The sequence below is a fragment of the Rhamphochromis longiceps genome, linkage group LG18, assembly GCF_057381845.1.
Source record: "Rhamphochromis longiceps isolate RC_006_pf linkage group LG18, R_longiceps_female_GT1.1, whole genome shotgun sequence".
In the NCBI taxonomy this organism is placed as follows: Eukaryota; Metazoa; Chordata; class Actinopteri; order Cichliformes; family Cichlidae; genus Rhamphochromis; species Rhamphochromis longiceps.
The window spans coordinates 13,695,942-13,723,897 of NC_140574.1; the positions used below are offsets into that span (position 1 = coordinate 13,695,942).

General features: G+C 39.3%; 4 protein-coding genes across 4 annotated transcripts; 2 read left to right on the forward strand and 2 right to left on the reverse strand.

Annotated features, from left to right (window-relative positions):
• Nucleotides 1–2,482: 2,482 nt before the first annotated feature.
• On the forward strand, nt 2,483–7,640 carry LOC146647881 (uncharacterized). Its single transcript, XM_085388366.1, has 6 exons — nt 2,483–2,798; nt 5,514–5,555; nt 5,638–5,907; nt 6,008–6,247; nt 6,436–6,657; nt 6,741–7,640. The coding sequence occupies exons 1-5, from the start codon at nt 2,768–2,770 to the stop codon at nt 6,654–6,656; spliced, it is 804 nt and encodes a 267-aa protein (XP_085244492.1). The 5' UTR covers nt 2,483–2,767; the 3' UTR covers nt 6,657; nt 6,741–7,640.
• LOC146647882 (tumor necrosis factor receptor superfamily member 5-like) lies at nt 7,585–15,073 on the reverse strand. Its single transcript, XM_085388368.1, has 7 exons — nt 14,914–15,073; nt 13,154–13,246; nt 11,047–11,172; nt 10,768–10,926; nt 10,574–10,658; nt 9,655–9,810; nt 7,585–9,569 (listed from the first exon to the last, which is right to left on the reverse strand). Exons 1-7 carry the CDS (start codon nt 14,936–14,938, stop codon nt 9,545–9,547), a joined length of 669 nt encoding a protein of 222 aa, XP_085244494.1. The 5' UTR covers nt 14,939–15,073; the 3' UTR covers nt 7,585–9,544.
• A 914-nt stretch (nt 15,074–15,987) lies between these two features.
• Nucleotides 15,988–18,902, forward strand: LOC146647883 (uncharacterized). The gene is made up of 6 exons (XM_085388365.1): nt 15,988–16,975; nt 17,136–17,177; nt 17,260–17,529; nt 17,630–17,869; nt 18,058–18,285; nt 18,369–18,902. The coding sequence occupies exons 1-5, from the start codon at nt 16,927–16,929 to the stop codon at nt 18,282–18,284; spliced, it is 828 nt and encodes a 275-aa protein (XP_085244491.1). The 5' UTR covers nt 15,988–16,926; the 3' UTR covers nt 18,285; nt 18,369–18,902.
• Nucleotides 18,903–19,482: 580 nt separating this feature from the next.
• LOC146647884 (tumor necrosis factor receptor superfamily member 5-like) lies at nt 19,483–27,074 on the reverse strand. The gene is made up of 7 exons (XM_085388367.1): nt 26,863–27,074; nt 26,643–26,735; nt 23,237–23,362; nt 22,961–23,119; nt 22,767–22,851; nt 21,848–22,003; nt 19,483–21,762 (listed from the first exon to the last, which is right to left on the reverse strand). Exons 1-7 carry the CDS (start codon nt 26,885–26,887, stop codon nt 21,738–21,740), a joined length of 669 nt encoding a protein of 222 aa, XP_085244493.1. The 5' UTR covers nt 26,888–27,074; the 3' UTR covers nt 19,483–21,737.
• Nucleotides 27,075–27,956: the final 882 nt, after the last annotated feature.

A 27,956-nucleotide genomic window follows, 5' to 3' on the forward strand; every position in this document is an offset into this window, starting at 1 on the left:
TTGTGATTAGTTCCAGGTAAAAAGATAATTGATTAGATATGAGGTAGTGCGGTTCAGCCTTCAGCTAAACTTACTCGTGTTTATTGCTGAAGTGAAACAATATGGTGGACGGGTTGAGTTTCATACCTGTACCCTCACACAACCTGCTCACATTCACACACGTAGCAGAGGAGCGGCTTCTTCATGAACACATGGAGGGCTGACGCTAAATAATGTTCTGTGTTCTGCTGTGTGTCCCACACAGACGTCAGGGTTATACAGAACATTCGTTTATGATTATCATCATTATAAGATATATGGTTTTATCTACATTACATAGACGCAAGAAGAAAATTCTCATATCTGTTAATGTGCATGTTAGCGGAAGCTGAAGCACTCGAGGCCAAAATAATTAAAATCTTTAAAAGAGAAACATGGTGCAAAGTGAGCACAAACCTTCAAAATGAATTAAATAGCTTTATGTGAGAGCATCCAGATAAATTATAATGAAAAACTTTGCACATTGACTAAAAGTGAACGAAAGCTTCAACAATACCAATACTTTGTGTTTGTGGCTGACCTGCACCCAAACGAGCTGCTCACTCTTCGACATCTTTTCAGTCCTCTCCTGTTTATCCTCCTGTTGGACTTTCTTTCTCTTACTGAGAGAGCCTCTCTTTATTTCCACCAAAGACTTTAAGCTCGTTGACATTTAGGAACAACAATCTATACGCAAGGCTGGTATGTTTGCATTAAGTGACTGCTTGACAAATAATGCTCAGATATGTATTGAGGGGATACATGTCTTCTCTCTGCATTTTGGAAATGAATGTGTGATTTGTGATTATTTCTCTAAGGGGTTTTGTGTAAAAGATAAGTTAGTGTTTATCTGGTCTGCTCATTGATATTCTGAAATAAAGCTTCAAAGAGAAAGATTTTATTCCAAATTAAAAAAAACAATCAGTGGATTTAAATGCTTCCTTGAAAAGTATCTCTTCTACAGTTGTTTCACAGTTTTGGTGGGCATTGGTGTTGACCTCAGCTCTGTCTGAAATGAGCCATGTTACTTCCTCTTCTTTTAAGATTACGTGTTCATTTTCTGGTTAGTTGCTCCTTGTAAGCAGAAGCTTTGTGTGCCTGAGACGACCACAGTGGATATCCACTCTCTGAAATTTTGAGTTGTTGTATTATTGACTAATTTTTAATACAAGGGAAACTGCTGAAGCTTAACAATTAATTTGCTTATGTTTTAAGGAATAAAACATTTTCTGGTTAAAGTATAATAATGCATTTGATGCTGACTAATTTCTTTTACTTTTTCTTTTATTTGTTCTTTTTTGCCTGTCCTCTCCGGCAGTGTAGCGATCAGAATTGTTGTCTGAAGGTTAAACAAAATGTCCAAGTGGAGTATTATTGCTTTTGCTATACTAGTCCACTTGATATGCGTACTTTATTAGACTTTTACAAACATTTTTTTATTTTGAATTATTACAGCCCGAATAGACAAAATCAGGCAATTTAGGCAAAATCACAAAGGAAAGAAGAGAGAAAGAGAAGTTGGGGAGAAAATTAAGAAGAGGGAGAGAAAAATAGAGAAGAAGAGGGATAGAGAGAGAGAGAGAGAGAGAGAGAGAGAGAAACACCGAAAAAAAAACAAGCAAAAAAAACCCAAAACAGCAGGGAAACCACAGAGACAACCAACATATGCATACGTAGCAGTAAATAATAAATATTAAATGTTACTGAGCAGCACACAGTATAAATGACACATGACATGTTTACAGGCAGCAGCCGACCAAGATACTGTGCATTTGTAAGTACCTGTTTTGACAGCTGTGTGAATACTTATGTGCAAACCAGTGTGTGCTAATAAGGTTTCTCCAAGTATTCAATGGTAGGTGTGGGAAGCCCCAGCCCTGCTCCCCAGGACATAAAGCAGGCACGGAGGAGACCCAGACCACAGACTTCCATAGGTCGCCCAGAGCACAAGAGCCCCAGGAGGACCTGGAAGGGGGTCACCAATAGTGCAGAAACTACAGGGGGCCCGCAACAACCCCGCAGGCTCTGCAGGAAGCCGGCTATGCCCTAGCAGACTAAACCCCGGGCTGGCTCCTAAAGTCTGCATGCCAAATATCCTAACAAGATACTAACCCCAAGTTGCTCTCTGATGCATCCGTCGGAGTATGAATGTGTGTGAATGTTAGCTAGAAAGCATTTAAAGCATAGAAAAAATGCTTGTGTGAATGTGGCAGGTTGCATAAAGCACTTTGAGTGCTCAGAGCAGACTCTATGTAAGAATCAGTCCATCTACCAAATCAGTCCGAGGTGGGTGGGGGCACAGGCCACAGGCAGGTAGTGTGGTGGGGGTAAATAGGCCTGACAACAACTACTATAACAAGAGAGCGATTGATCTAATGTGGCAGCAGAGGCTGTATCAAGACTAATATGGTCCAACAAAAGATTTTAATTTTGATGGTTGATAGTGGAAGATTTCTCCAGTGTTTCACATCATCTTCTATTGTTCTCTGGACTGGAAGGAGAATAAATCTGACAGCCTGGGGGAAATGATAACACAGATGAATGTGATGCTTCCCACTTCTAAAGGATAGCGCTGTCCTCCTGAGACATTTAAGGAACTGAGAGAACCTTTAACATGGAGCACTGATACTGAGGTCACAGAGAGGAGGAAATAAAAGTTCCAGTAAATCCCTAGATATGCTAACAGGGAAGTGGGGAAGCTGAAGTTGTTTATCTGCTCAGTGTGGAGTTAAATCTTCATTAAGACACCATGAAAACTTCATCTGTCTCTCTGCTACTCGGTGAGTCAAACACAGAGCTTCTATCTTAGTCATTTATTAATTAATTCAGTATAGATCCAGCACATATGAATAATGGAAAACACATAATTTCAGAGACAGATTAAAGTCTCCTTGAGATTAGTTGAACTTCTCTCTCATACTATCTGTTTGAGTTTGAGGGTCACTCTGTCTCTAAAAGACAGAAATATGTTTGTTTTTAGTTAATACTGCTTTGAAAAACATCTAACATTCACTATAACTTTAAGAGGCACATTTTATCTTCAATTTTCTACATTTCTGTTACTGTTATACTGTTGCCTCACAGCAAGAAGGTCATGCATTTGAATCAGCCATCTGACGGGGTCTTTCTGTGTGGAGTTTGTGTGTTCTCCATGTTTTGTGGGTTCTCTCCGAGTACTTCAGATTGTCACGCCATCCAAGGGCATACATGGGGTTAACTGGTGATTCTAAATTGCCTGTATAGGCTGGTATAGGCTCCAGCACTCCCACAACCCTGAAATGGATAAGTCGATTAGAATGAATAGATGGATAAAATTTTCGAGCACCTAGTGACATGGTGATGTCATCAATTAGGCTGCTGTGTTAAGTCATACTTTACCTGACTCACATGTTATGGGAAGGTGAAAGAAACGACTTTGTTGTTGGGATATATGAAGTTGTGTTTGTGTTTGTTTTAGTTGTATTTGTATGAGCAAAATTATGTAAGAATTCAGTTAAGTATTAAACCGAAGTTAGAAGAAAGACAGTTTTTGTTAAGACAAATATTGTAACTTTGGTCATTACAGTCACAAGGAAAGATGTAAGGTCTGAAAAAAATGAAGTGAAAGTTTGGCCTTAAGGAAAAAAACAGAAAACATGTGATTCGGATTTGACCTATCTAAGACAAGGGTCAGGACTTTCTGAAGACTTTTAACATCAAGCTTTTTACAGTTAATTAAACCTAGATATGAAACATTTTAGATAACTGAAAGAAATAATAAAGAAAGATGTTAGCAAACAACAGAAGCTAATGGAAACCACAGTGCACACTCAAAAACATCGGCGCAACTTTGTGCTGAACATAAATCTGGGTAAATTCCTAGATGATTAAACATACAACTATTTTGCTGGTAATACCTGAAACGAGTAAAGAAAATCAACAGCCTATTTATGCAAGATAATTCATAATTTTTGTGGGGGTGTTATATTGGTTGGGTCTGATTATTTGGGGGGGGGGGGGGGGGGGGGGGTCATAACCCCCCTAACCCCCATGGAAATTACACCCCTGCTAAAAAAGGAAAAAAGTCAGTAAAAATGAATCTATTTTTGAGATTATGAAAGTGACCAGAGGTGGCAAAAGTAGAGACATTCTGTACTTAAGTAGAAGTACAGATACTGGTATTAAAAAAATATTCTAGTAAAAGCTGAAGTACTGATTCAACTTCTTTACTCAAGTAAAAGTGAAAAAGTACACACAGTACACTGCAAAGCTAACCAAACCTTGCTATGTTAAGGTAATAATAAAATAATATTAGTAGATGGGAATACAAACTTTATTTTAGTCTAAATTTTAATTCTAATAAATATTCTCAGCTTGAGTCAGTTAAGGTGAACATGAAAATAAAAAGTTGCTCTGTTTTCTGTTCCTACTTTGTAGAGGGTGACTTTGCCTCTAAACAGAAATTGTGTACGGTCAGGGGTTAAAGTGAGATACAGCCGGTGGGAAAACCCCAAAATTGGTTGAAATGTCTTAGTGTGCAGAAAAGAATCATAACTTACAATAATTTCTATTGCGAATTGCGGTAGATTTTATAAATGTACAGGCTGTGATCAGCTGACCTGCTGCTGCTCTGAGGTTTAATGCTCTTTGTGGATTTACACAACTAAATTTATCAAGATGAAAGCAGATGTTTCCATCCTCTACACTGGAAGTATACTGTTCATACGTACTAACTTTATACTAGACCATGAGCATCACAGCCAATGTGCCCCATCACACAGTACAGCAAACAACCTGTTTATCCTGCACTAACCTGCAGAGTATTTTTTATCTGATTTAAAAAACATTTAACTTTAACATTTAACATTTAACATTTAATTGATCACTCCCACATCTAATGCAAAAACTTGACCCTAATTTCTGTTTCCTTACAAGTTTTAACTGAATTATTAAACTGTTATTCTACTGTTAAACTGCTGTGCTTCTCTGATCATGTCCAGTTCAAACTAGTAAAATGTGTACAACATAAACAGTCAGGTTATCAGGGCTTAACTGTGCCAGCAAAGTGTATTCTTGTGAAATTATAACTAAATGTCAATACAGTTCAATAAAATCTAATGTATACAGCTCCAAAACACAAGAATCAAGGTGCTTTACATTGTAAGATGAAGGTTCTTCAATTATACTGAGAAAACATCAGATGACCGTCTATGAGCAAGTGTGGGGAAGGAGACGGGACCAAAAACATGCTGTGGAGGAGCCAGAGAGTAATAATAACTAATGAATAAATAAGCGAGGGGATAAAAGATGACTCGAGAAGAAAACCTCACCATGATCGTTGGGGTTTTCTCTGTCAGTAGGTGACTGTTTTGGTATTATATAAATAAAATGTAACTGAATTGAATAGTCATCCCACAGCTGTATTATTACCCACAGCAATTTGAATAACTACTAAAATTTACTTAGACTCCTCTCTCTCTGACCTTTGACCTTTATTGACTGTCTTCATGTTGCAGGTGTGTGTGTGCTGCTGCTGTCTGCACCGACTGTTTCTGCCGGTGAGTTTATGGAAGTGAAATTATTCACTCGACCAACAATACAAATACATTTAGTCCGTCTGTGTTTCTGTCTGTCCTCCAGTCTCTCTGTATGTCAGCCCAAACCATCAGCAGTTCTTCAAAGGAGACCGTTATGTCTCCCTGAGTTGTGTCGATGATGGTCAGACAGCTGATGGATGGAGAGTAAAGAGGACCAGAGGAGTATCCACTGAGGGCTGTAGTACAGCTGCAGACTTTAGAAGGTTTAATAATTCCTTCTGTGTTCTGGATCTCTCCGTCTCATCTGGTGGAAGTTTCTGGTGTGAAAACTCATCTGGACAGAAGAGCGATGAAGTCTTCATCGCTGTTTCAGGTACAGAAAGCGATCTGTTCCCATCTGTCTTGCTGTCTCTGTATGACTCTGCTTTGTGGACCTCTGTCTCTAAATGACTCTGTTTGTCTCTGCTGGTCAGAAAAACAGTTGATCCTGGAGATCCCAGCGCTTCCAGTGAACACAGGAAGTAATGTCACTCTGCTCTGCAAACCCAGAAATGGTTCAGCAAAAAAATCTTATTTCTTCAGAGGTAAAGTCAAACTTGGACATGGACCTGAAGGAAAATGGATTCTCCATAATGTGCAGCAGTCTGATGAAGGGCTCTACTCGTGTTCTACTCTTATTCATCAGTCTCCTCAAAGCAGGCTGAAGGTCAAAGGTCAGAGCAGCGACATCACTCCTGCTTTAAAGATATGAGTCGGGGGCAAAAAAAATCTAAAACTAATCCCTCTCTCTCTTTACTCCAGGAAGTGAGAAACTTAAAATAAGAAAAGCATTCATTCACAAGCATAAACTAAACTGCTGACCTGATAATAAACTGAACCATCTTCATCATGTCTCTTGCAGAGCCTCCTCCTCCCCCTCACACAACCATAATGTACACTCCTTCACCCTCACCCTCACACTCACCCTCGCCCTCTGATAATACTGAGCCTTCGGCCTCTTCCTCTCTTCGTCCTCGTTCACCCTCTGTGTCTGTACTAAGACTCTTCCGCCACCTGCTGGTTTTCTGTCCATACTTCATCTCTACCATCCTGCTGCTGTTGATCTGCTGCAGCAGGAAATGAGGTACACTCTCTTATCTAGATTTCAACACATACGCCAATCATCCACTTCAGTTCTCCATCCTGATTTCTTAACTCTGCCCACAGGTAACAAACATGATGTATCCATGGAGATGACCGAGGAAGAGGATTGAAGCTGCAACATTTTCAGTGTTTCAGTGATTTCTTTTTTAATCTGTTGCATTGATGCGTGTGGGGTTTTTTAAGGTTCATGATTACACTAAAAAATCAAACATTTGTGAAATATGAAAAAACTGGGCTAATATAGGTGCATTTATGTTTGTTATATGATTTATAATTATTGGTTGTATTTGTATTAAAGGAAATTCAGACCAGCACATTATCTTTTTTAAACACCTGCCATATGAAACACTTGTAGTTTGTAGAATCATGATCTGATTGCTTTGTTGTGCAAAACACATTCGCTTTTCCAAGAGAAGCACTATGGACTCTCTGTAGGCTCCTTTTATTAATATTTTTATTGTATTTATTCATTATTTTTATATTATCTGTGTGGATATTATGCTGGAGCAGACAGGAGGAGAAGGCCAGGTTGGCAAAAGATAGAAGGAAAAAGAGGAATAGACAAAAAAAGGGAGAGAAAGAAAGAGAAAAGAAGTGGGGTGGGGGATGAAACAAGCAGACATGCTGGTCTCCAATTGCTGCATCTGTAGCAAAGCACACTTATACGCAGTGCCTGAAAGAGAAAACAGGGAGAGCCAGAGGCAGAGAAGAAAGAACCAGGAGACTCCGGCCATCTGGGGTCCCCCATGAGTGCTGAAAACCCAAGGCCACACATCGCTATCACAACTGTGCCTCCACCCCAGCAGGGGGAAGATGGAGGCACCAGACAGAGCTCCCACAGCCAAGAGCAGGAGAGGCAGGGCAGTGATGACCAACAAGGAGCAACAGAACACAGATAAACTGTTAATTTGGTTATAAATTCAGCTTTTATAGTTCAGAAACAGTGCTCATACATTATATGACTACTGTTTTGAACTATGAATGTTAAATACACTATTTTTGTATCTCATAAACCCATATTTTATATATATTTTAAGAAAAAAAATTCAATGACAACAAGAGCTCTGAAAAACATTGCGATTAGCGCAACAGAAGGCTGAAGAAATAAGTAGCAACAAACAGAAACAGCTGGAGGAACATTTAGCATCTCATCAGGTTACATAGCAACAGGTAAGCATCATTGCATTGTTTTTATTTATATTTTGAACATCTTGTATGGAATTGTGGTTGTAGTTGTTTGTGACTCTTATGTTTATATTTGAGCTTGTCTTGTTGTAAAATGAATACGGGACCAATGAGGTGCTTTCTCGAGAAGAATAAAAAGGACCTAAAATTAATGGTGAAGTCTTGATGTAGTTCACCATAAATATCTCTGAACACTTGGACTCCACAGTATAATGCATGTAGTTAGCGTGAGGCATGTGCAGGAAATCATGTATATTGTGTCAGGGCTTCAAAACAAACAGAACAGCAAAAAACAAACAAACAAAAAAAAACAAAAAACAGATGGACTGACACCTCCACGTCCTCTAAAGTCATCATAAAGGCTGATTTTTAAATGCACAGTAAGCAAAGCAAGGAAGAAGTTTGGGATTAGACAAAGTCATTACAAGTTTTCTTTAATCTGAACTGTAAATTTGAAGGAGTCTGAAAACTAATACCTTACTTATGTTAGTACTTTACAGTTCAATTCTTCAATTCTTCTTGTAAAACAAGGACACAGTATCGTGTGTAGTAGAGAAGAGAGTAAGGCCAGGTCGCGGGGGCAGCAGCCTAAGCAAAGAGGCCCAGACCTCCCTCTCCCCAGCCACCTCCTCCAGCTTATCCGGGGGAATACCAAGGCATTCCCAGGCCAGCCGAGAGATATAATCTCTCCAGCGTGTCCTGGGTCTGCCCCGGGGCCGGGGACAACTGTTGTTTCAGAGATAACTGAATTCATAAAAACACTAAAAGATCTCCCAGATAGATATGACATGAGCCATATTAAAACATCACCAGTAATCCCAAACTTGTCCTTAAGCCTGTTTATCATTAGCTTAATTATAAAACAGTGCAAAAACTTATTGCACTCAGACTTTCAAAACACTGGTACGTGAGGAATATTGTGAGAGAAAAAATTGTTAATTGTATCAAACAAGACTTTAAGAGTTTTCTTTTCTGAAGCAATAAGATGTGAAAAATAGTCTATTCTGGCATTTTTTGATGAAACTTCAGCTGGAGCTTGGACGCCTTCCACAAATGTTCCAACTTGTACAAATACCTCCTAAAATAATAAATATGTTCATTTTTCCAAGTACAAAAACTTGAATATTGGACAATTCTTTCTTTTAGTGGGTCAAAAGTAGACCTACATTCATTGTTAAAGGACAAAATAAATGTGTGAACTTCACTATGAGTCATGTTGGCATCAAAAAAGGCAGGGACCCTCTCAGCAGGATTGTGATTTATAATCCACCTTTGAATCATCAATTTATGAAGTGAAGGATCCAGAACAAATGACAGACTAAAAAATATACAGCTGTGGTCTGTCACATGTACATTTTTCACACATACATCGTTTGTTTTTAAACCCAGGGAGAAAGCAAGATCCAGCGTGTGGCCTTTTATATGTGTGGAGCCAGAAACATGGTGCTTAAAGTTCAAAGACTCAGCAGCTGAGTTACAGGATCCATCGATATGAAGGTTGACTGCAGCATCACTTTGATTAAACAGCTGTGCACATCTGTGTAAGTGCCACGTTGGACAGTGAGTCCCGAACCAGGTGAAGCCATCATCGATGTCAGGACATCAATCCTGCTAGCAAAATGGAGGAGAGATGGCGAACATGAGGTCCGCTTTCTCAGGCATCATCGGTAGTCCCCGAGCAATTATTTTCTGCTCTTATCTGGTTTCCTGAAAAAACAGAGTTATTAACATGTTAGTGACTGTAGGTGCTGTGCAGAGGGAGCAGATTTGACACTGGTTAGATGGCACTTACCTTGCTTTCACAAATCCTGTTGTCACAAGGCAAATTACTATTATTAGGAAAAGCACAACAGATAAAATAAAAAAATTACGATGTCTTGATGCGCTTCCACAGACAACGTCACTGGTTGAGCTTCCTTCTTCAACTTTAATCTGGCTCTCAGAGCAACTGTGGCAAAAAAGAAATAAAATATAAATAAATCATTATTATCAGTGTTTATTTGTGTTTGCACTGTAAAGATCTTTGTAACAATGTGACCATCAATATTAACTGTTTAACTGTCCTGTCGTCTGTCTGTGGCTCAGATATGCAGGACAAACATGTCCTGGAATGTAGCTGGTTCCACTTTAATATCTAGTTACCTGTAACTACCCAGTACTCTATCTGCGATTACCCAGTACTCATCATTTTACTAACATTTTATTGGCATGTCATAATTCAATTTTCACACCGATCATGTAAATAATCATTATTGCAATATCTATAGAAACACAGTCAACAGTCAAAGTTTTTTAAACCTTTATTTTGTCTTTGTGGCAAAATAATTAAACTAAATGTAGCAAGACTGTGTAAAACAAATAATTAGACAATTATTTATCACTATGTGACTTTCACACTATAGATATTATATTATTAAAATCATGATTATCATCAGTACATAGCTACTGAGACACCACATTATTATTGGTAATTAATAATTGATAATATTATATGACTGTATATACAAACAAGAGAACATGGCCACATGGTGTTGCTATAGCAATGATATTCTGGTATGACACTAAATCACATGGAGATTTATGTTGGTATTACTGCAGGCAATGTGATGTGACACAGCCCAGGATATTGGAGATTCCATTAAGACATTGATGATCAATAGCTGAATATATAATACACCTTTAGAGGGATTTGAATATAAATTATGACCTACGTTTTCCAACCTGTGCAGCTCACACCGTCCTTGGAAAAAAAGCCTGGCTGACAGTCTTCACACACTGTGTGACTTCTGCTGGTTCCTGAAAGAAACACATTCGTTGTTACACACAATCCAGAAAAAAAACAAAACTTAAAATCACAGTTTATCAGCTCATCTTAAAAATAGACTTAGACTTTAAACTTTCTTACCAGGTTCTTTTATCCTCTGACCAGCTTCACACTGTGAATGTTTATCTGCCAAACTACATCCGTTACTGTCTGTCAAACCTTTGCAGTAATATCCATTTAAAACGTCACACACTGTGTCAGTTGTTGCTGTACAGTTCTGCTTGACAAAGAGACCACGACCTAAAAAAACAAAAAAAAAAACATTAGTGTAAAATGATGTTTCTGTAATTTACTTTTATATGAAAGCTTTATTTTTTTTTTCAATCTAAATTTGACAAAGGATTTCCCATCTGACTGTACCTGTGTCACAGGCAGTGCAGGGGAAACAGTTATACAGGCCGTTGGGTTGGTTCATAAAGGTCCCCATCTCACAAGGACGGCACTGAGGTCCTGAAAATGCTGTGCAGTCTCTCTGAACAACTGTACCTGTTCAACAGAACACAACATTTATGTCAGACTTTTAGCATTTAACACAGAGTGAATCTACAGTTGTAGTGTTGGGTGTTATATACAGTAAGTCAGGCAGCTACAACATTACAGATCTACAAATTCAATGTGGCCCAGTTTCCTGATCCAGTATCACAGCAAAACGTGTAACAGACACATCGGTCCACTGTGTCCCTTTCATGCTTGACCTCTCCAAAGTGTGAAATGGACACTTATGCAGAAGCTGCAGTAACAGCAGAGGGAGATATTTTATTTCAAGTAACATGAAAATAATCATGTTTAAACAGACATTATTAACACATTTACATGTAAATCTTTCTTAATTGTTTTAAGAACCATGGAATGTACTTCATAGGTTTCTTGGTCACTACCGACTTCTTGCCTTTACATATATTGTCTCACATTGCTGGTGATGCAACTTGTGCTTCATTTTACTGCTTGTGATAAATAATAATAAAAATAATAAAACATATTTCTTATTTTAAATTTAACTGAGATGCAGGAAGTCAATATTAATTACCTGAATGCAACATAAAATATCTAATAATAGAGGGGGCTTAAACAAAGGTCCTGCCCCATTAAATCAAACTTTCAGAAACTGAGAAAGAAAAAAAATAGATTACCCACAAACTGAATATGGACAAGATTTACTACAGCATCTGAAAAATGCACTGGAAAAGGCACAAATGTCATGGTTTCACCTCTTGTTCACTCTTTCCCTTCGTGCTCCCTTTTTGCACAGGCTCACACAAAACTCAGCAGAAACCCCCCCCCCCCCCCCCCCCCCCCCCAGCTAAACATCCAATCACTGTTAGTATATAAATGACCCATTGATAGGTTTCTCAGTAGGCAGAGCAGAGCAAAATGAAGCAGCAAATCTCTGTCATCAAAATCACAGCGACTCGTCAGATAATTAACAACTAAAAAATACATATATTTTAGTCAAGCTCAGCGATTTTAGTAAAACTAAACTTTTCACCCCAGCTTCCAGCAGCCCGCAAAGGGAAAGTTAATGCTGTGTGATAGGTCCTAACCCCCTGTTGTCACACCATGTTACATAAAAGGTCATCTTGGTCCATGAAAAGTCAGTAGCAAAAAAATTGGATATGGATGAATCTGTAAGAGTTTTTCAAAAGGGAAGCAGGAGACTGTTGTTGTAGAGTGGATTGGGGAGAAAGGAGAGTGGAGCTGTTCAGTTGCAAACTGAGTCCAGTTCCTTGCAAAGCAAACAAGCTTAAAACAAGACAAAAAAAAAGAAGAAGAAAAAAGTTAAAATGATCTGATTTAAATCTGTTGTGTTCTACATAACAGATGTGTGATAGGTCCTATCCTCCTAACACAGGCAGACTATGCTTACAGGATGTGATGTTACAACTCTAGTGAAATATTAATGTGTCATATATTTGTCCAAGATGTATTTCTTTGTTATAGTAAATAAAATTAAAATCATGAGTGGTGACTTCTATAACTTTCAGTATGTAATCTGGCATTTTCTACTGTTGTAGGCTGAAAATAAATACATAATATAATTTCATTCAGTTTAAAGGTTTATTTGCAAGATGCAAAAACAGACAAAATTGAAAGTTACAAATGTTTTGTGCATGAAACAAATTCAGACGTGGTGCAGATGTGTGTGTCACAAGTTAATCTGGCTGTAGGCTATGGCACTTGGCCACAGGTGGCGCTAGTTGACGCGACTCCATTTGAGTATACGCAAAGTAAACTGCACACTTTAGTTATGAAGCGAAAACGCTGAAGTCGGAGTAATAAAACATACGAGGGGAACGACAGCGAAGACAAGATTCTCCAGATCGATTACTCTTGCTGACCTGTGAACAGCATTTCGTCTACTTTTGTCTATCGTGTCATTTCAAAGACGAAACCAAAAACGGATCAAATATCAATGTCCCCTTATCGATATGTGGTTGTGCACATTTGCAGTCATCGCTTTTCTTCCTACCTTTGTTGCACATCGGGCAGCACCGTCCATCATTTGTTTTATATTCCTTTGATTGACACGATAACACGGGCACCATGAAGACGGCGGCATATCCTACAGGAAAACACAAGAATATTGATATCCTGGGACTAGTGATGTGACGTTCTGTATCGAGGCTTCGAAGCGTGTGTCGAGTAATGGAGGGGGCGTAGCCATAAACTGTTCAGACTACTTCCATCAGGAAGGAGGTTCTGCAGCATCCGGTCCCGTACCAGCAGACTGAGAGACAACTTTTTCCATCAGGCCATCAGACTGCTGAACACTTCATAGACACCTCAGCTTCACTACTGGAACTTTAACATTATGCACTCCATACTGTACAGTAATGCCACTGTTTTGCACATGTCTCACTCTGTATATTTTATTTTATTTATTTTATATATTTTATTTATTGTTTACTCTATTTAATTTGTAAAATATGTGTACACACACACACACACACACACACGTAGAAAAATATTTAGTATACACATCCAGAAATGCATATACTATTATATATTGTACATATATTTATTAGTTTCAGATGTAGCCATTCTCGTATTTTGCTTGTTTACATTATTGTATTTGCACAACTCTGTTGCTTGTGAAGCTTGCACACAAGAATTTCACTCACATGTGCTGTACCAATGTACCTGCACATGTGATGTGACAATAAAAGTGATTTGATTTGATTTGATTTGCTTAGGCACTACAGAGCTTTGCATGAGAATAAGGGGAACACCGATTGTGGAGCAAGACCAGGTGAGCCATCAAATGCCATGATAATATAGCATGCCGTAATGTTACTAAATGATATAACAATATTATACAATGCAATAAGTTATGTGTGTGATATTTATATTTGTGCTTTATCTTTATTGTCTTTCCTCAGGAGAACAATCTCAAACAGATGAAGACCTGGTTAGCATAGTGATTGAGGACTCCCAGCCATTTAGCATTGTGGAGGACAAAGGATTTAAAAGATGTGTTAAATCATTAAATCCTAGCTATGTTCTCCCCACTAAAAGGTCATAAAAGCAGTGAAAATTTAGTTTTTACAGAATAAAATGTGAACAGGCAGGACTGACGCCTCAGTGTGTAGCTGTCCATACCTCAACGTTACAAAAGCACAACCACTGTCCACACCCCAACCACACCTCACCTCACGGTAAATGATCATTTCCATTTTAAACATTTCCAAATGATCATTTTCCATACTGCCAGTATAAATATACACAGTATACTGCATCACTACAATATAGATGTTTTACACACTCCTTTTGTTGTTGACATTTACAGGCTGTGTGCAAAAGGCCACACTCTACAAATTTATGCCAACTACTATTTTTACGTCCAGTAAGTGTCCTACTAGAGCAAATGAAGCTTCAAGAAGCTTTGCACTGGAGTGAACCACTTGGATGAAAAGCTTCAGTGCTTCATGAAGCTTCATCTGCCCATCACTACCTGGGACAGACAAATAGCTCAGTTAGCTCACAACCTAAGCTAAAGGTTATGGTAAATGGTAAATGGCCTGCATTTGTATAGCGCTTTTCTAGTCCCTAAGGACCCCAAAGCGCTTCACACTACATTCAGTCATTCACCCATTCACACACACATTCACACACTGGCGATGGCAAGCTACATTGTAGCCACAGCTGCCCTGGGGCGCACTGACAGAGGCGAGCTTAGCTAAGCTTAAGCTAAAGGCTGTGTCGTATACACGAAAATGTTGCTGTACTTACCGAAGATAAGTAACGCAGACAGCATGATATCACATCCTAACACGCTGCTCTGTAATACATTTGTAGGCTTTATTTCACTAATGTACTATACAAATCTAACAGAAACCGCTAAAATGCGTTACGCTTTCGGTTGTGATGTGGGCGTAACAGGAAGGAAACTTGGGGAAGAAAGAGCCAAAGTCCATCCCACACTGACGATTCTCGTGACTTTTGTCGACAAACTGAAGATATTTTACTTATCTTTTACAAGGCTCATCTTCGTTTAGACAGAGACAATAAAACAGAGAGTTTGAAGGAAGATGAAGGAAATCGTAGGATTTAATGTTTAATTTGTACACATTCCAGCGATTGTTTTACTCCTGAACCCGATGAATATTTACGAGTAACACGAGACAGACTGAGGATCGCGGAAGTATTCGTAGCCGAAGATTTTACTAATGAATAATGAAGCTGGGATTTTTATTTGAACCTGTACCTGGATTCGTATTTTCCACTGTGAAATAAAAAGTAAATAATTTATAGCCACGTAGATGGTTACCATTAATTAATAATATTTAAGTTTTAAGAGTAATTGTTTAAGAGGGATTAGTTTCCAGTGATGGATTGGATAAAAGAGCACAAGAAGTATAAAACAGTTTAGTACTATCATTACTTCAAGTATAAATAGATAAGACAAGTAAAAACAAACAAACAAACAAAAAACAAGTGAGTGTCTTTATATAGAATTGACAGTCACCTCTTCACTGGTATTATTAAGCAGCATCAGTACAAAGCAGTGATTGGAGAAAACCAGCAGTTTCAACAGCTACGTTATCTTTCAGGACATCCTGATGTCTCCCTGTCTCCATCCTCACAGTCTCCTCTACCATTTGATTAATCTTCTTTGTATGTAGACTCAAATAATTTGTGACCTCATAATGATCAACACGGCAGTGCTTCACTTACACTGAATCTTGGAAATGTGAGGATGCAAGAAATGAAATAAAACCAGCTGTCTGTGATACCAACTAACGTGTTAACTTTTTAAAATGATGTAAACATTTTAGAAAACGTGTCCGTGAATCTGATGAAGAACTACTGTACGTCTGCTGTACACAAGTTTGTTGAAGGTTTTCTTTATTGTCTCTGTGCAGTGTAGGAGTGTTTAGCTTATTTTAGAGTTTAGAAATGTGTTATCATAGAACTATTGTAGAGACACTGACACTGCCCTCAATATAATAAAGGCCTCATTGTGTTGTGAATTTAGGAGTAGATTGTAGGAGACCCCTCCCCCACTTGAACTGTGAGAGTAAAACAGAGAGGAGTTAATGCTGAGTGGAAATTCCCCAGAGGATGTTTGGGTGGGGGTCTCAACATTTGTAACTGGATAACTGTGGTCTGGAAGGGAGATGGGTTTTATGACCTAGGGAGTCACCTACACCCACAGTGTTTTAACTGTCACGCACACACATCCACACGCACACTCACTCATGTGCACTCACACATACACACAGGTATGCGTACACAGTCACACACAAGCACTCACATAGACACCAGGGAACGCGCACATGTAGGCATTCATGTGCTCGTGCACATAGACACAGACAGAGTTTGCAGCACACCGTGGGGGGTTTTATGATAGGGTCGCCCCTACAAAACTGTGTTTCACAGACAAAGGAGTGAAGATTTGGAGAGGGACACACCGGCCTCGTCTTCCCTTCTAGAAGATGCATGCTTAAATGAAGATGAGTAAAAGATTATCAGGTTATCAGGGCTTAACTGTGCCAGCAAAGTGTATTCTTGTGAAATTATAACTAAATGTCAATACAGTTCAATAAAATCTAATGTATACAGCTCCAAAACACAAGAATCAAGGTGCTTTACATTGTAAGATGAAGGTTCTTCAATTATACTGAGAAAACATCAGATGACCGTCTATGAGCAAGTGTGGGGAAGGAGACGGGACCAAAGACATGCTGTGGAGGAGCCAGAGAGTAATAATAACTAATGAATAAATAAGCGAGGGGATAAAAGATGACTCGAGAAGAAAACCTCACCATGATCGTTGGGGTTTTCTCTGTCAGTAGGTGACTGTTTTGGTATTATATAAATAAAATGTAACTGAATTGAATAGTCATCCCACAGCTGTATTATTACCCACAGCAATTTGAATAACTACTAAAATTTACTTAGACTCCTCTCTCTCTGACCTTTGACCTTTATTGACTGTCTTCATGTTGCAGGTGTGTGTGTGCTGCTGCTGTCTGCACCGACTGTTTCTGCCGGTGAGTTTATGGAAGTGAAATTATTCACTCGACCAATAATACAAATACATTTACTCCGTCTGTGTTTCTGTCTGTCCTCCAGTCTCTCTGTATGTCAGCCCAAACCATCAGCAGTTCTTCAAAGGAGACCGTTATGTCTCCCTGAGTTGTGTCGATGATGGTCAGACAGCTGATGGATGGAGAGTAAAGAGGACCAGAGGAGTATCCACTGAGGGCTGTAGTACAGCTGCAGACTTTAGAAGGTTTAATAATTCCTTCTGTGTTCTGGATCTCTCCGTCTCATCTGGTGGAAGTTTCTGGTGTGAAAACTCATCTGGACAGAAGAGCGATGAAGTCTCCATCGCTGTTTCAGGTACAGAAAGCGATCTGTTCCCATCTGTCTTGCTGTCTCTGTATGACTCTGCTTTGTGGACCTCTGTCTCTAAATGACTCTGTTTGTCTCTGCTGGTCAGAAAAACAGTTGATCCTGGAGATCCCAGCGCTTCCAGTGAACACAGGAAGTAATGTCACTCTGCTCTGCAAACCCAGAAACGGTTCAGCAAAAAAATCGTATTTCTTCAGAGGTAAAGTCAAACTTGGAGAAGGACCTGAAGGAAAATGGATTCTCCATAACGTGCAGCAGTCTGATGAAGGGCTCTACTCGTGTTCTACTCTTATTCATCAGTCTCCTCAAAGCAGGCTGAAGGTCAAAGGTCAGAGCAGCGACATCACTCCTGCTTTAAAGATATGAGTCGGGGGCAAAAAAAATCTAAAACTAATCCCTCTCTCTCTTTACTCCAGGAAGTGAGAAACTTAAAATAAGAAAAGCATTCATTCACAAGCATAAACTAAACTGCTGACCTGATAATAAACTGAACCATCTTCATCATGTCTCTTGCAGAGCCTCCTCCTCCCCCTCACACAACCATAATGTACACTCCTTCACCCTCACCCTCACACTCACCCTCGCCCTCGCCCTCTGGTAATACTGAGCCTTCGGCCTCTTCCTCTCTTCATCCTCGTTCACCCTCTGTGTCTGTACTAAGACTCTTCTGCCACCTGCTGGTTTTCTGTCCATACTTCATCTCTACCATCCTGCTGCTGTTGATCTGCTGCAGCAGGAAATGAGGTACACTCTCTTATCTAGATTTCAACACATACGCCAATCATCCACTTCAGTTCTCCATCCTGATTTCTTAACTCTGCCCACAGGTAACAAACATGATGTATCCATGGAGATGACCGAGGAAGAGGATTGAAGCTGCAACATTTTCAGTGTTTCAGTGATTTCTTTTTTAATCTGTTGCATTGATGCGTGTGGGGTTTTTTAAGGTTCATGATTACACTAAAAAATCAAACATTTGTGAAATATGAAAAAACTGGGCTAATATAGGTGCATTTATGTTTGTTATATGATTTATAATTATTGGTTGTATTTGTATTAAAGGAAATTCAGACCAGCACATTATCTTTTTTAAACACCTGCCATATGAAACACTTGTAGTTTGTAGAATCATGATCTGATTGCTTTGTTGTGCAAAACACATTCGCTTTTCCAAGAGAAGCACTATGGACTCTCTGTAGGCTCCTTTTATTAATATTTTTATTGTATTTATTCATTATTTTTATATTATCTGTGTGGATATTATGCTGGAGCAGACAGGAGGAGAAGGCCAGGTTGGCAAAAGATAGAAGGAAAAAGAGGAACAGACAAAAAAAAGGGAGAGAAAGAAAGAGAAAAGAAGTGGGGTGGGGGATGAAACAAGCAGACATGCTGGTCTCCATTTGCTGCATCTGTAGCAAAGCACACTTATACGCAGTGCCTGAAAGAGAAAACAGGGAGAGCCAGAGGCAGAGAAGAAAGAACCAGGAGACTCCGGCCATCTGGGGTCCCCCATGAGTGCTGAAAACCCAAGGCCACACATCGCTATCACAACTGTGCCTCCACCCCAGCAGGGGGAAGATGGAGGCACCAGACAGAGCTCCCACAGCCAAGAGCAGGAGAGGCAGGGCAGTGATGACCAACAAGGAGCAACAGAACACAGATAAACTGTTAATTTGGTTATAAATTCAGCTTTTATAGTTCAGAAACAGTGCTCATACATTATATGACTACTGTTTTGAACTATGAATGTTAAATACACTATTTTTGTATCTCATAAACCCATATTTTATATATATTTTAAGAAAAAAAATTTCAATGACAACAAGAGCTCTGAAAAACATTGCGATTAGCGCAACAGAAGGCTGAAGAAATAAGTAGCAACAAACAGAAACAGCTGGAGGAACATTTAGCATCTCATCAGGTTACATAGCAACAGGTAAGCATCATTGCATTGTTTTTATTTATATTTTGAACATCTTGTATGGAATTGTGGTTGTAGTTGTTTGTGACTCTTATGTTTATATTTGAGCTTGTCTTGTTGTAAAATGAATACGGGACCAATGAGGTGCTTTCTCGAGAAGAATAAAAAGGACCTAAAATTAATGGTGAAGTCTTGATGTAGTTCACCATAAATATCTCTGAACACTTGGACTCCACAGTATAATACATGTAGTTAGCGTGAGGCATGTGCAGGAAATCATGTATATTGTGTCAGGGCTTCAAAACAAACAGAACAGCAAAAAACAAACAAACAAAAAAAAACAAAAAAACGGATGGACTGACACCTCCACGTCCTCTAAAGTCATCATAAAGGCTGATTTTTAAATGCACAGTAAGCAAAGCAAGGAAGAAGTTTGGGATTAGACAAAGTCATTACAAGTTTTCTTTAATCTGAACTGTAAATTTGAAGGAGTCTGAAAACTAATACCTTACTTATGTTAGTACTTTACAGTTCAATTCTTCAATTCTTCTTGTAAAACAAGGACACAGTATCGTGTGTAGTAGAGAGGAGAGTAAGTAAAATTTATTTACATTTTGTAACTTTTTACAAATAAACTGCCTCACAATTATACAAGAAAGAAAAGGATAACATATCATAAAGATATAATACAACACAAAATACCAAGCTTTGAACAAAAATGTGTTCTGCAGCTCTTTTAAACGGTTAGCAGAATCTGTACAGCATGAATGAGTTCTAATATTTCGGTCCAGAGGGAGAACATGAAGCAAACAAGGAATCTGACCCAAAACAGACCCCTGAGGTATCCCAGAAGGAACAACTGTTGTTTCAGAGATAACTGAATTCATAAAAACACTAAAAGATCTCCCAGATAGATATGACATGAGCCATATTAAAAAATCACCAGTAATCCCAAACTTGTCCTTAAGCCTGTTTATCATTAGCTTAATTACAAAACAGTGCAAAAACTTATTACACTCAGACTTTAAAAACACTGGTACGTGAGGAAGATTGTGAGAGAAAAAATTGTTAATTGTATCAAACAAGACTTTAAGAGTTTTCTTTTCTGAAGTAATAAGATGTGAAAAATAGTCTATTCTGGCAATTTTTGATAAAACTGATTCTTTAACACGCAACTCATGAAGCTGGAGCTTGGACGCCTTCCACAAATGTTCCAACTTGTACAAATACCTCCTAAAATAATAAATATGTTCATTTTTCCAAGTACAAAAACTTGAATATTGGACAATTCTTTCTTTTAGTGGGTCAAAAGTAGACCTACATTCATTGTTAAAGGACAAAATAAATGTGTGAACTTCACTATGAGTCATGTTGGCATCAAAAAAGGCAGGGACCCTCTCAGCAGGATTGTGATTTATAATCCACCTTTGAATCATCAATTTATGAAGTGAAGGATCCAGAACAAATGACAGACTAAAAAATATACAGCTGTGGTCTGTCACATGTACATTTTTCACACATACATCGTTTGTTTTTAAACCCAGGGAGAAAGCAAGATCCAGCGTGTGGCCTTTTATATGTGTGGAGCCAGAAACATGGTGCTTAAAGTTCAAAGACTCAGCAGCTGAGTTACAGGATCCATCGATATGAAGGTTAAAATATCTCAGTATTACAACCTTCCCCAATGTAATGATAAATGATGAAAGGTCGCCGAATTCAGCTGAAAATACTCTGGCAACACCAGGAGGTCAGTAGACTGAAATACAATAAAAGGTTTTCAAAGAACCGACCCTAATCATCTGTAACTTAAATGAAGAAATAGAGTCTGACTTCATCAGCCTGCATGTGAGTCTGTGCTGGTACACAGCAGAAAGTCCTCTGCCACATCCCCAAAGACACCCAGTTACAATGACGGAAATGCCAGCTGTGCAGATCTCCTCAAAATAAACATGATCCATGTCCTGCTGCGATGTCTCAGTCAGCAGCATGAAGTCTGGAGACTCCTTGATGAGGAGATTGTTTAGAATAAGTGGTTTGTGGAGCGAGCGTCGAGCAGAGAAATTGGTGATGGCTGGTCAGCACCCTCAACAGATGACTGCAGCATCACTTTGATTAAACAGCTGTGCACATCTGTGTAAGTGCCACGTTGGACAGTGAGTCCCGAACCAGGTGAAGCCATCATCGATGTCAGGACATCAATCCTGCTAGCAAAATGGAGGAGAGATGGCGAACATGAGGTCCGCATTCTAAGGCATCATCAGTAGTCCCTGAGCAATTATTTTCTGCTCTTATCTGGTTTCCTGAAAAAACAGAGTTATTAACATGTTAGTGACTGTAGGTGCTGTGCAGAGGGAGCAGATTTGACACTGGTTAGATGGCACTTACCTTGCTTTCACAAATCCTGTTGTCACAAGGCAAATTACTATTATTAGGAAAAGCACAACAGATGAAATAAAAACATAACGATGTCTTGATGCGCTTCCACAGACAACGTCACTGGTTGAGCTTCCTTCTTCAACTTTAATCTGGCTCTCAGAGCAACTGTGGCAAAAAAGAAATAAAATATAAATAAATCATTATTATCAGTGTTTATTTGTGTTTGCACTGTAAAGATCTTTGTAACAATGTGACCATCAATATTAACTGTTTAACTGTCCTGTCGTCCGTTTGTGGCTCAGATATGCAGGACAAACATGTCCTGGAATGTAGCTGGTTCCACTTTAATATCTAGTTACCTGTAACTACCCAGTACTCTATCTGCGATTACCCAGTACTCATCATTTTACTAACATTTTATTGGCATGTCATAATTCAATTTTCACACCGATCATGTAAATAATCATTATTGCAATATCTATAGAAACACAGTCAACAGTCAAAGTTTTTTAAACCTTTATTTTGTCTTTGTGGCAAAATAATTAAACTAAATGTAGCAAGACTGTGTAAAACAAATAATTAGACAATTATTTATCACTATGTGACTTTCACACTATAGATATTATATTATTAAAATCATGATTATCATCAGTACATAGCTACTGAGACACCACATTATTATTGGTAATTAATAATTGATAATATTATATGACTGTATATACAAACAAGAGAACATGGCCACATGGTGTTGCTATAGCAATGATATTCTGGTATGACACTAAATCACATGGAGATTTATGTTGGTATTACTGCAGGCAATGTGATGTGACACAGCCCAGGATATTGGAGATTCCATTAAGACATTGATGATCAATAGCTGAATATATAATACACCTTTAGAGGGATTTGAATATAAATTATGACCTACGTTTTCCAACCTGTGCAGTTCACACCGTCCTTGGAAAAAAAGCCTGGCTGACAGTCTTCACACACTGTGTCACTTCTGCTGGTTCCTGAAAGAAACACATTCGTTGTTACACACAATCCAGAAAAAAAACAAAACTTAAAATCACAGTTTATCAGCTCATCTTAAAAATAGACTTAGACTTTAAACTTTCTTACCAGGTTCTTTTATCCTTTGACCAGCTTCACACTGTGAATGTTTCTCTGCCAAACTACATCTGTTACTGTCTGTCAAACCTTTGCAGTAATATCCATTTAAAACGTCACACACTGTGTCAGTTGTTGCTGTACAGTTCTGCTTGACAAAGAGACCATGACCTAAAAAAAAAACAAAAAAGAACATTAGTGTAAAATGATGTTTCTGTAATTTACTTTTAAATGAAAGCTTTATTTTTTTAATTTAAAATTTACAGAGGATTTCCCATCTGACTGTACCTGTGTCACAGGATGTGCAGGGGAAACAGTTATACAGGCCGTTGGGTTGGTTCATGAAGGTCCCCATCTCACAAGAACGGCACCGAGTTCCTGCATATGCTGTGCAGTCTCTCTGAACAACTGTACCTGTTCAACAGAACACAACATTTATGTCAGACTTTTAGCATTTAACACAGAGGGAATCTACAGTTGTGCAGTTGTAGTGTTGGGTGTTATATACAGTAAGTCAAGCAGCTACAACATTACAGATCTACAAATTCAATGTGGCCCAGTTTCCTGATCCAGTATCACAGCAAAACGTGTAACAGACACATCGGTCCACTGTGTCCCTTTCATGCTTGACCTCTCCAAAGCGTGAAATGGACACTTATGCAGAAGCTGCAGTAACAGCCGAGGGAGATATTTTATTTCAAGTAACATGAAAATAATCATGTTTAAACAGACATTATTAACACATTTACATGTAAATCTTTCTTAACTGTTTTAAGAACCATGGAATGTACTTCATAGGTTTCTTGGTCACTACCGACTTCTTGCCTTTACATCTATTGTCTCCCATTGCTGGTGATGCAACTTGTGCTTCATTTTACTGCTTGTACATGCTTCAGAGTTTGTATGTGATTTGAAGTTTGTATGTGCTTTGTCTGTAGGGGCCACCGTAAATATACTTTTATTTATTCACTCCACATAAAATGTAATAAATAAATCATATAATACAAAAATCAACTATTCACATTTCAACTTTTAACTATTTAAATTTTCAGCTTTTTCCTTTTACAAATTTAAAGTGAAAACAACACAAAACACTGCAAACCACAACAAAATTAAATATAAATTATAATATGAAAACAAAAAGAAGATGCATATTCTCTGTCATATGGGCCCGCATGAATAAACTTTCTGAATCCTTTATCATCTTTTATCAAAAAGAAGGTAGAAGAACCTTCTCCAACTCCAACCCCCGACGCATGTGGCAAGGACTCCAGACCATTACAGACTACAGGACCACCAAACCCTCCCCCGCATCCTCTGATGTCTCCTTCCTCAATGAGCTCAACAACTTTTATGCTCGTTTTGAGCGAGGGAACCCCACAACCACAACCAAAGCAGACGTGACGCCAGACCACCAACCTCTGACTCTCTCCCCCACCGATGTAGGAGCGGTGCTGAGCAGGATCAATGTCCACAAGGCTGCAGGTCCTGATGGCATCCCCGGGCGTGTTCTCAGAGCGTGTTCTGGGGAGCTTGCAGGAGTGCTCACAGACATATTCAACCTGTCCTTGGCCCACGCTGTGGTATCGGCCTGCTTCAAATCCACCTCCATCATCCCGATACCCAAAAACTCCAACCCATCTTGCCTCAATGACTACCGCCCAGTAGCACTCACCCCCATCATCACTAAGTGCTTAGAGCAGCTGGTCCTAGCACACTTCAAATCCTGTCTCCCCCCCACCCTGGACCCCACCAATTCGCATACCGCCAGAACAGGAGCACAGAGGATGCAGTCTCTATCGCACTGCACTCTGTCCTCTCACACCTGGACAACAACAACACCTACGCCAGAATGCTGTTTATAGACTTCAGTTCAGCATTCAATACAATCCACCCCTCACAACTCATCAGGAAACTGACAGACCTGGGCATCAGCTCCCTCATCTGCAAATGGTTACTGGACTTCCTGACCAACCGCCCCCAACATGTCCGGCTGGATAACAGCTGCTCATCAACAATCACAATGAACACCGGTGTACCACAAGGTTGTGTGATGAGCCCTTTCCTCTACTCCCTCTTCACCCATGACTGCAGACCGGCTGATGGTTCCAACACCATCATTAAGTTTGCAGATGACACCACAGTGATTGGCCTCATCAGTGACAACGATGAGGCCGCCTACAGGGAGGAGGTGGATCGTCTGGCTGAGTGGTGCAACAGAAACAACCTGCTGCTTAACACCGAGAAGACCAAGGAGCTCATCGTGGACTACAGGAGGAATGCTGACCCACATCCACCCATCCACATTAAGGGGACGGCTGTGGAGCGTGTGAGCAGCTTCAAGTTCCTGGGAGTCCACATCTCCGAGGATCTCATCTGGACGACCAACTGCTCCAAGCTGGTCAAGAAGGCTCACCAGCGTCTCTTCTTCTTGAGGACTCTGAGGAAGAACCACCTGTCCTCAGACATCCTGGTGAACTTCTATCGCTGCACCATCGAGAGCATCCTGACCAACTGTATAACAGTCTGGTACGGGAACTGCTCTACCTCGGACCGGAAGGCGTTGCAGAGGGTCGTGAAAACTGCCCAGCACATCGCCGGAGCACCACTTCCTGCCATAAAAGACATCTACAGGAAGCGGTGTCTGAAAAGGGCTGGGAAAATCATCAAAGACCCCAGTCACCCATCACATGGACTCTTCACCCTCCTGCCCTCTGGGAGGCGCTACAGGAGCCTCCGGACTAAGACCACCAGGTACCGGAACAGCTTCTTCCCCACAGCTGTCAGACTCCTGAACTCTGCCTCCTGACATCTGACCCACGTTAACACACGCACTGAACATACACACAACCACCTACACACACACACAATAATAACATGGACTGAACCACCACTCACAACCACCAGCATTTTATATAGCCTCTGTAGAAATTACCCACATATCTCACTTATCTTAACTGCACTACTGTATAGCTCTGTGTAAATAATCATTCTGTACATACGATAATTTTTAATCCTACAACTGTTTATAACTTGCATAGTTCACATTTCTGTATAACTGTATATCTCAGATTTCTGTATAGTTTCTTTATTTCTTATTTATATCCTGTTCATAGCCTGTACATAGCTTGTACTCACTACAGCCTATACATACTTATAGTTATAGAATATTCACAACATACTTCATACGTGTACATTATAACATACCATAATAGACCCATTTCTGTAATATACTTACCTATATTGTTGCTAATATATATTGTAATATATCTATATCACTAAAGCACTTCTGGATGGATGCAAACTGCATTTCGTTGCCCTGTACCTGTGCATGTGCAATGACAATAAAATTGAATTCTATTCTATTCTAATTCTATCTGCAACTGAAAATAGTTGTGGATGATTACTATACCTTTCTAATGTGACGTTGTTGTCCCTGGCTCTCTTTCTCTCTCTCTCCCTCTGGCTCTGTTCCTGTGCTGAGTGTAACTACCGCCCCTCCCCCCTCTGCCCAGCGAAGCACAAGGCTTGCGTGCAGAGTGAAGCGGAAAAAAGTGCAAGAGAGAGGGTGAAAGAAAGAAAAAAAAAACCCACGTGACGGCTCGCGTCTTTCACGTCAAAGAGTCGGCTCTAACAGGCATTTCGTTTGCGAACGACCCATCACTAACATTTACAGTCATGCTTTTCTTCCTACCTTTGTTGCACATCGGGCAGCACTGTTCACCATTCGTTTTATACTCCTTTGGTTGACACGATAACACGGGCACCATGAAGACGGCGGCATATCCTACAGGAAAACACAAGAATATTAATATCCTGGGACAGACAAATAGCTCAGTTAGCTCACAACCTAAGCTAAAGGTTAGCTTAAGCTAAAGGCTGTGTCGTATACACGAAAATGTTGCTGTACTTACCGAAGATAAGAAACGCAGACAGCATGATATCACATCCTAACACGCTGCTCTGTAATACATTTGTAGGCTTTATTTCACTAATGTACTATACAAATCTAACAGAAACAGCTAAAATGCGTTAAGCTTTCGGTTGTGATGTGGGCGTAACAGGAAGAAAACTTGGGGAACAAAGAGCCAAAGTCCATCCCACACTGACGATTCTCGTGACTTTTGTCGACAAACTGAAGATATTTTACTTATCTTTTACAAGGCTCATCTTCGTTTAGACAGAGACAATAAAACAGAGAGAGTTTGAAGGAAATCGTAGGATTTAATGTTTAATTTGTACACATTCCAGCGATTGTTTTACTCCTGAACCCGATGAATATTTACGAGTAACACGAGACAGACTGAGGATCGCGGAAGTATTCATAGCCGAAGATTTTACTAATGAATAATGAAGCTGTGATTTTTATTTGAACCTGTACCCCGATTCGTATTTGCCACTGTGAAATAAAAAGTAAATAATTTATAGCCACGTAGATGGTTACCATTAATTAATAATATTTAAGTTTTAAGAGTAATTATTTAAGAGGGATTAGTTTGGTGAAACGTAATCGCCAGATGATGAGACGTCGTGGTGTATTCACTGCAAAGAGTTGAAAATCCAGTGATGGATTGGATAAAAGAGCACAAGAAGTATAAAACAGTTCAGTACTATCATTACTTCAAGTATAAATAGATAAGACAAGTAAAAACAAACAAACAAAAAACAAGTGAGTGTCTTTATATAGAATTGACAGTCACCTCTTCACTGGTATTATTAAGCAGCATCAGTACAAAGCAGTGATTGGAGAAAACCAGCAGTTTCAACAGCTACGTTATCTTTCAGGACATCCTGATGTCTCCCTGTCTCCATCCTCACAGTCTCCTCTTCCATTTGATTAATCTTCTTTGTATGTAGACTCAAATAATTTGTGACCTCATAATGATCAACACGGCAGTGCTTTACTTACACTGAATCTTGGAAATGTGAGGATGCAAGAAATGAAATAAAACCAGCTGTCTGTGATACCAACTAACGTGTTAACTTTTTAAAATGATGTAAACTTTTT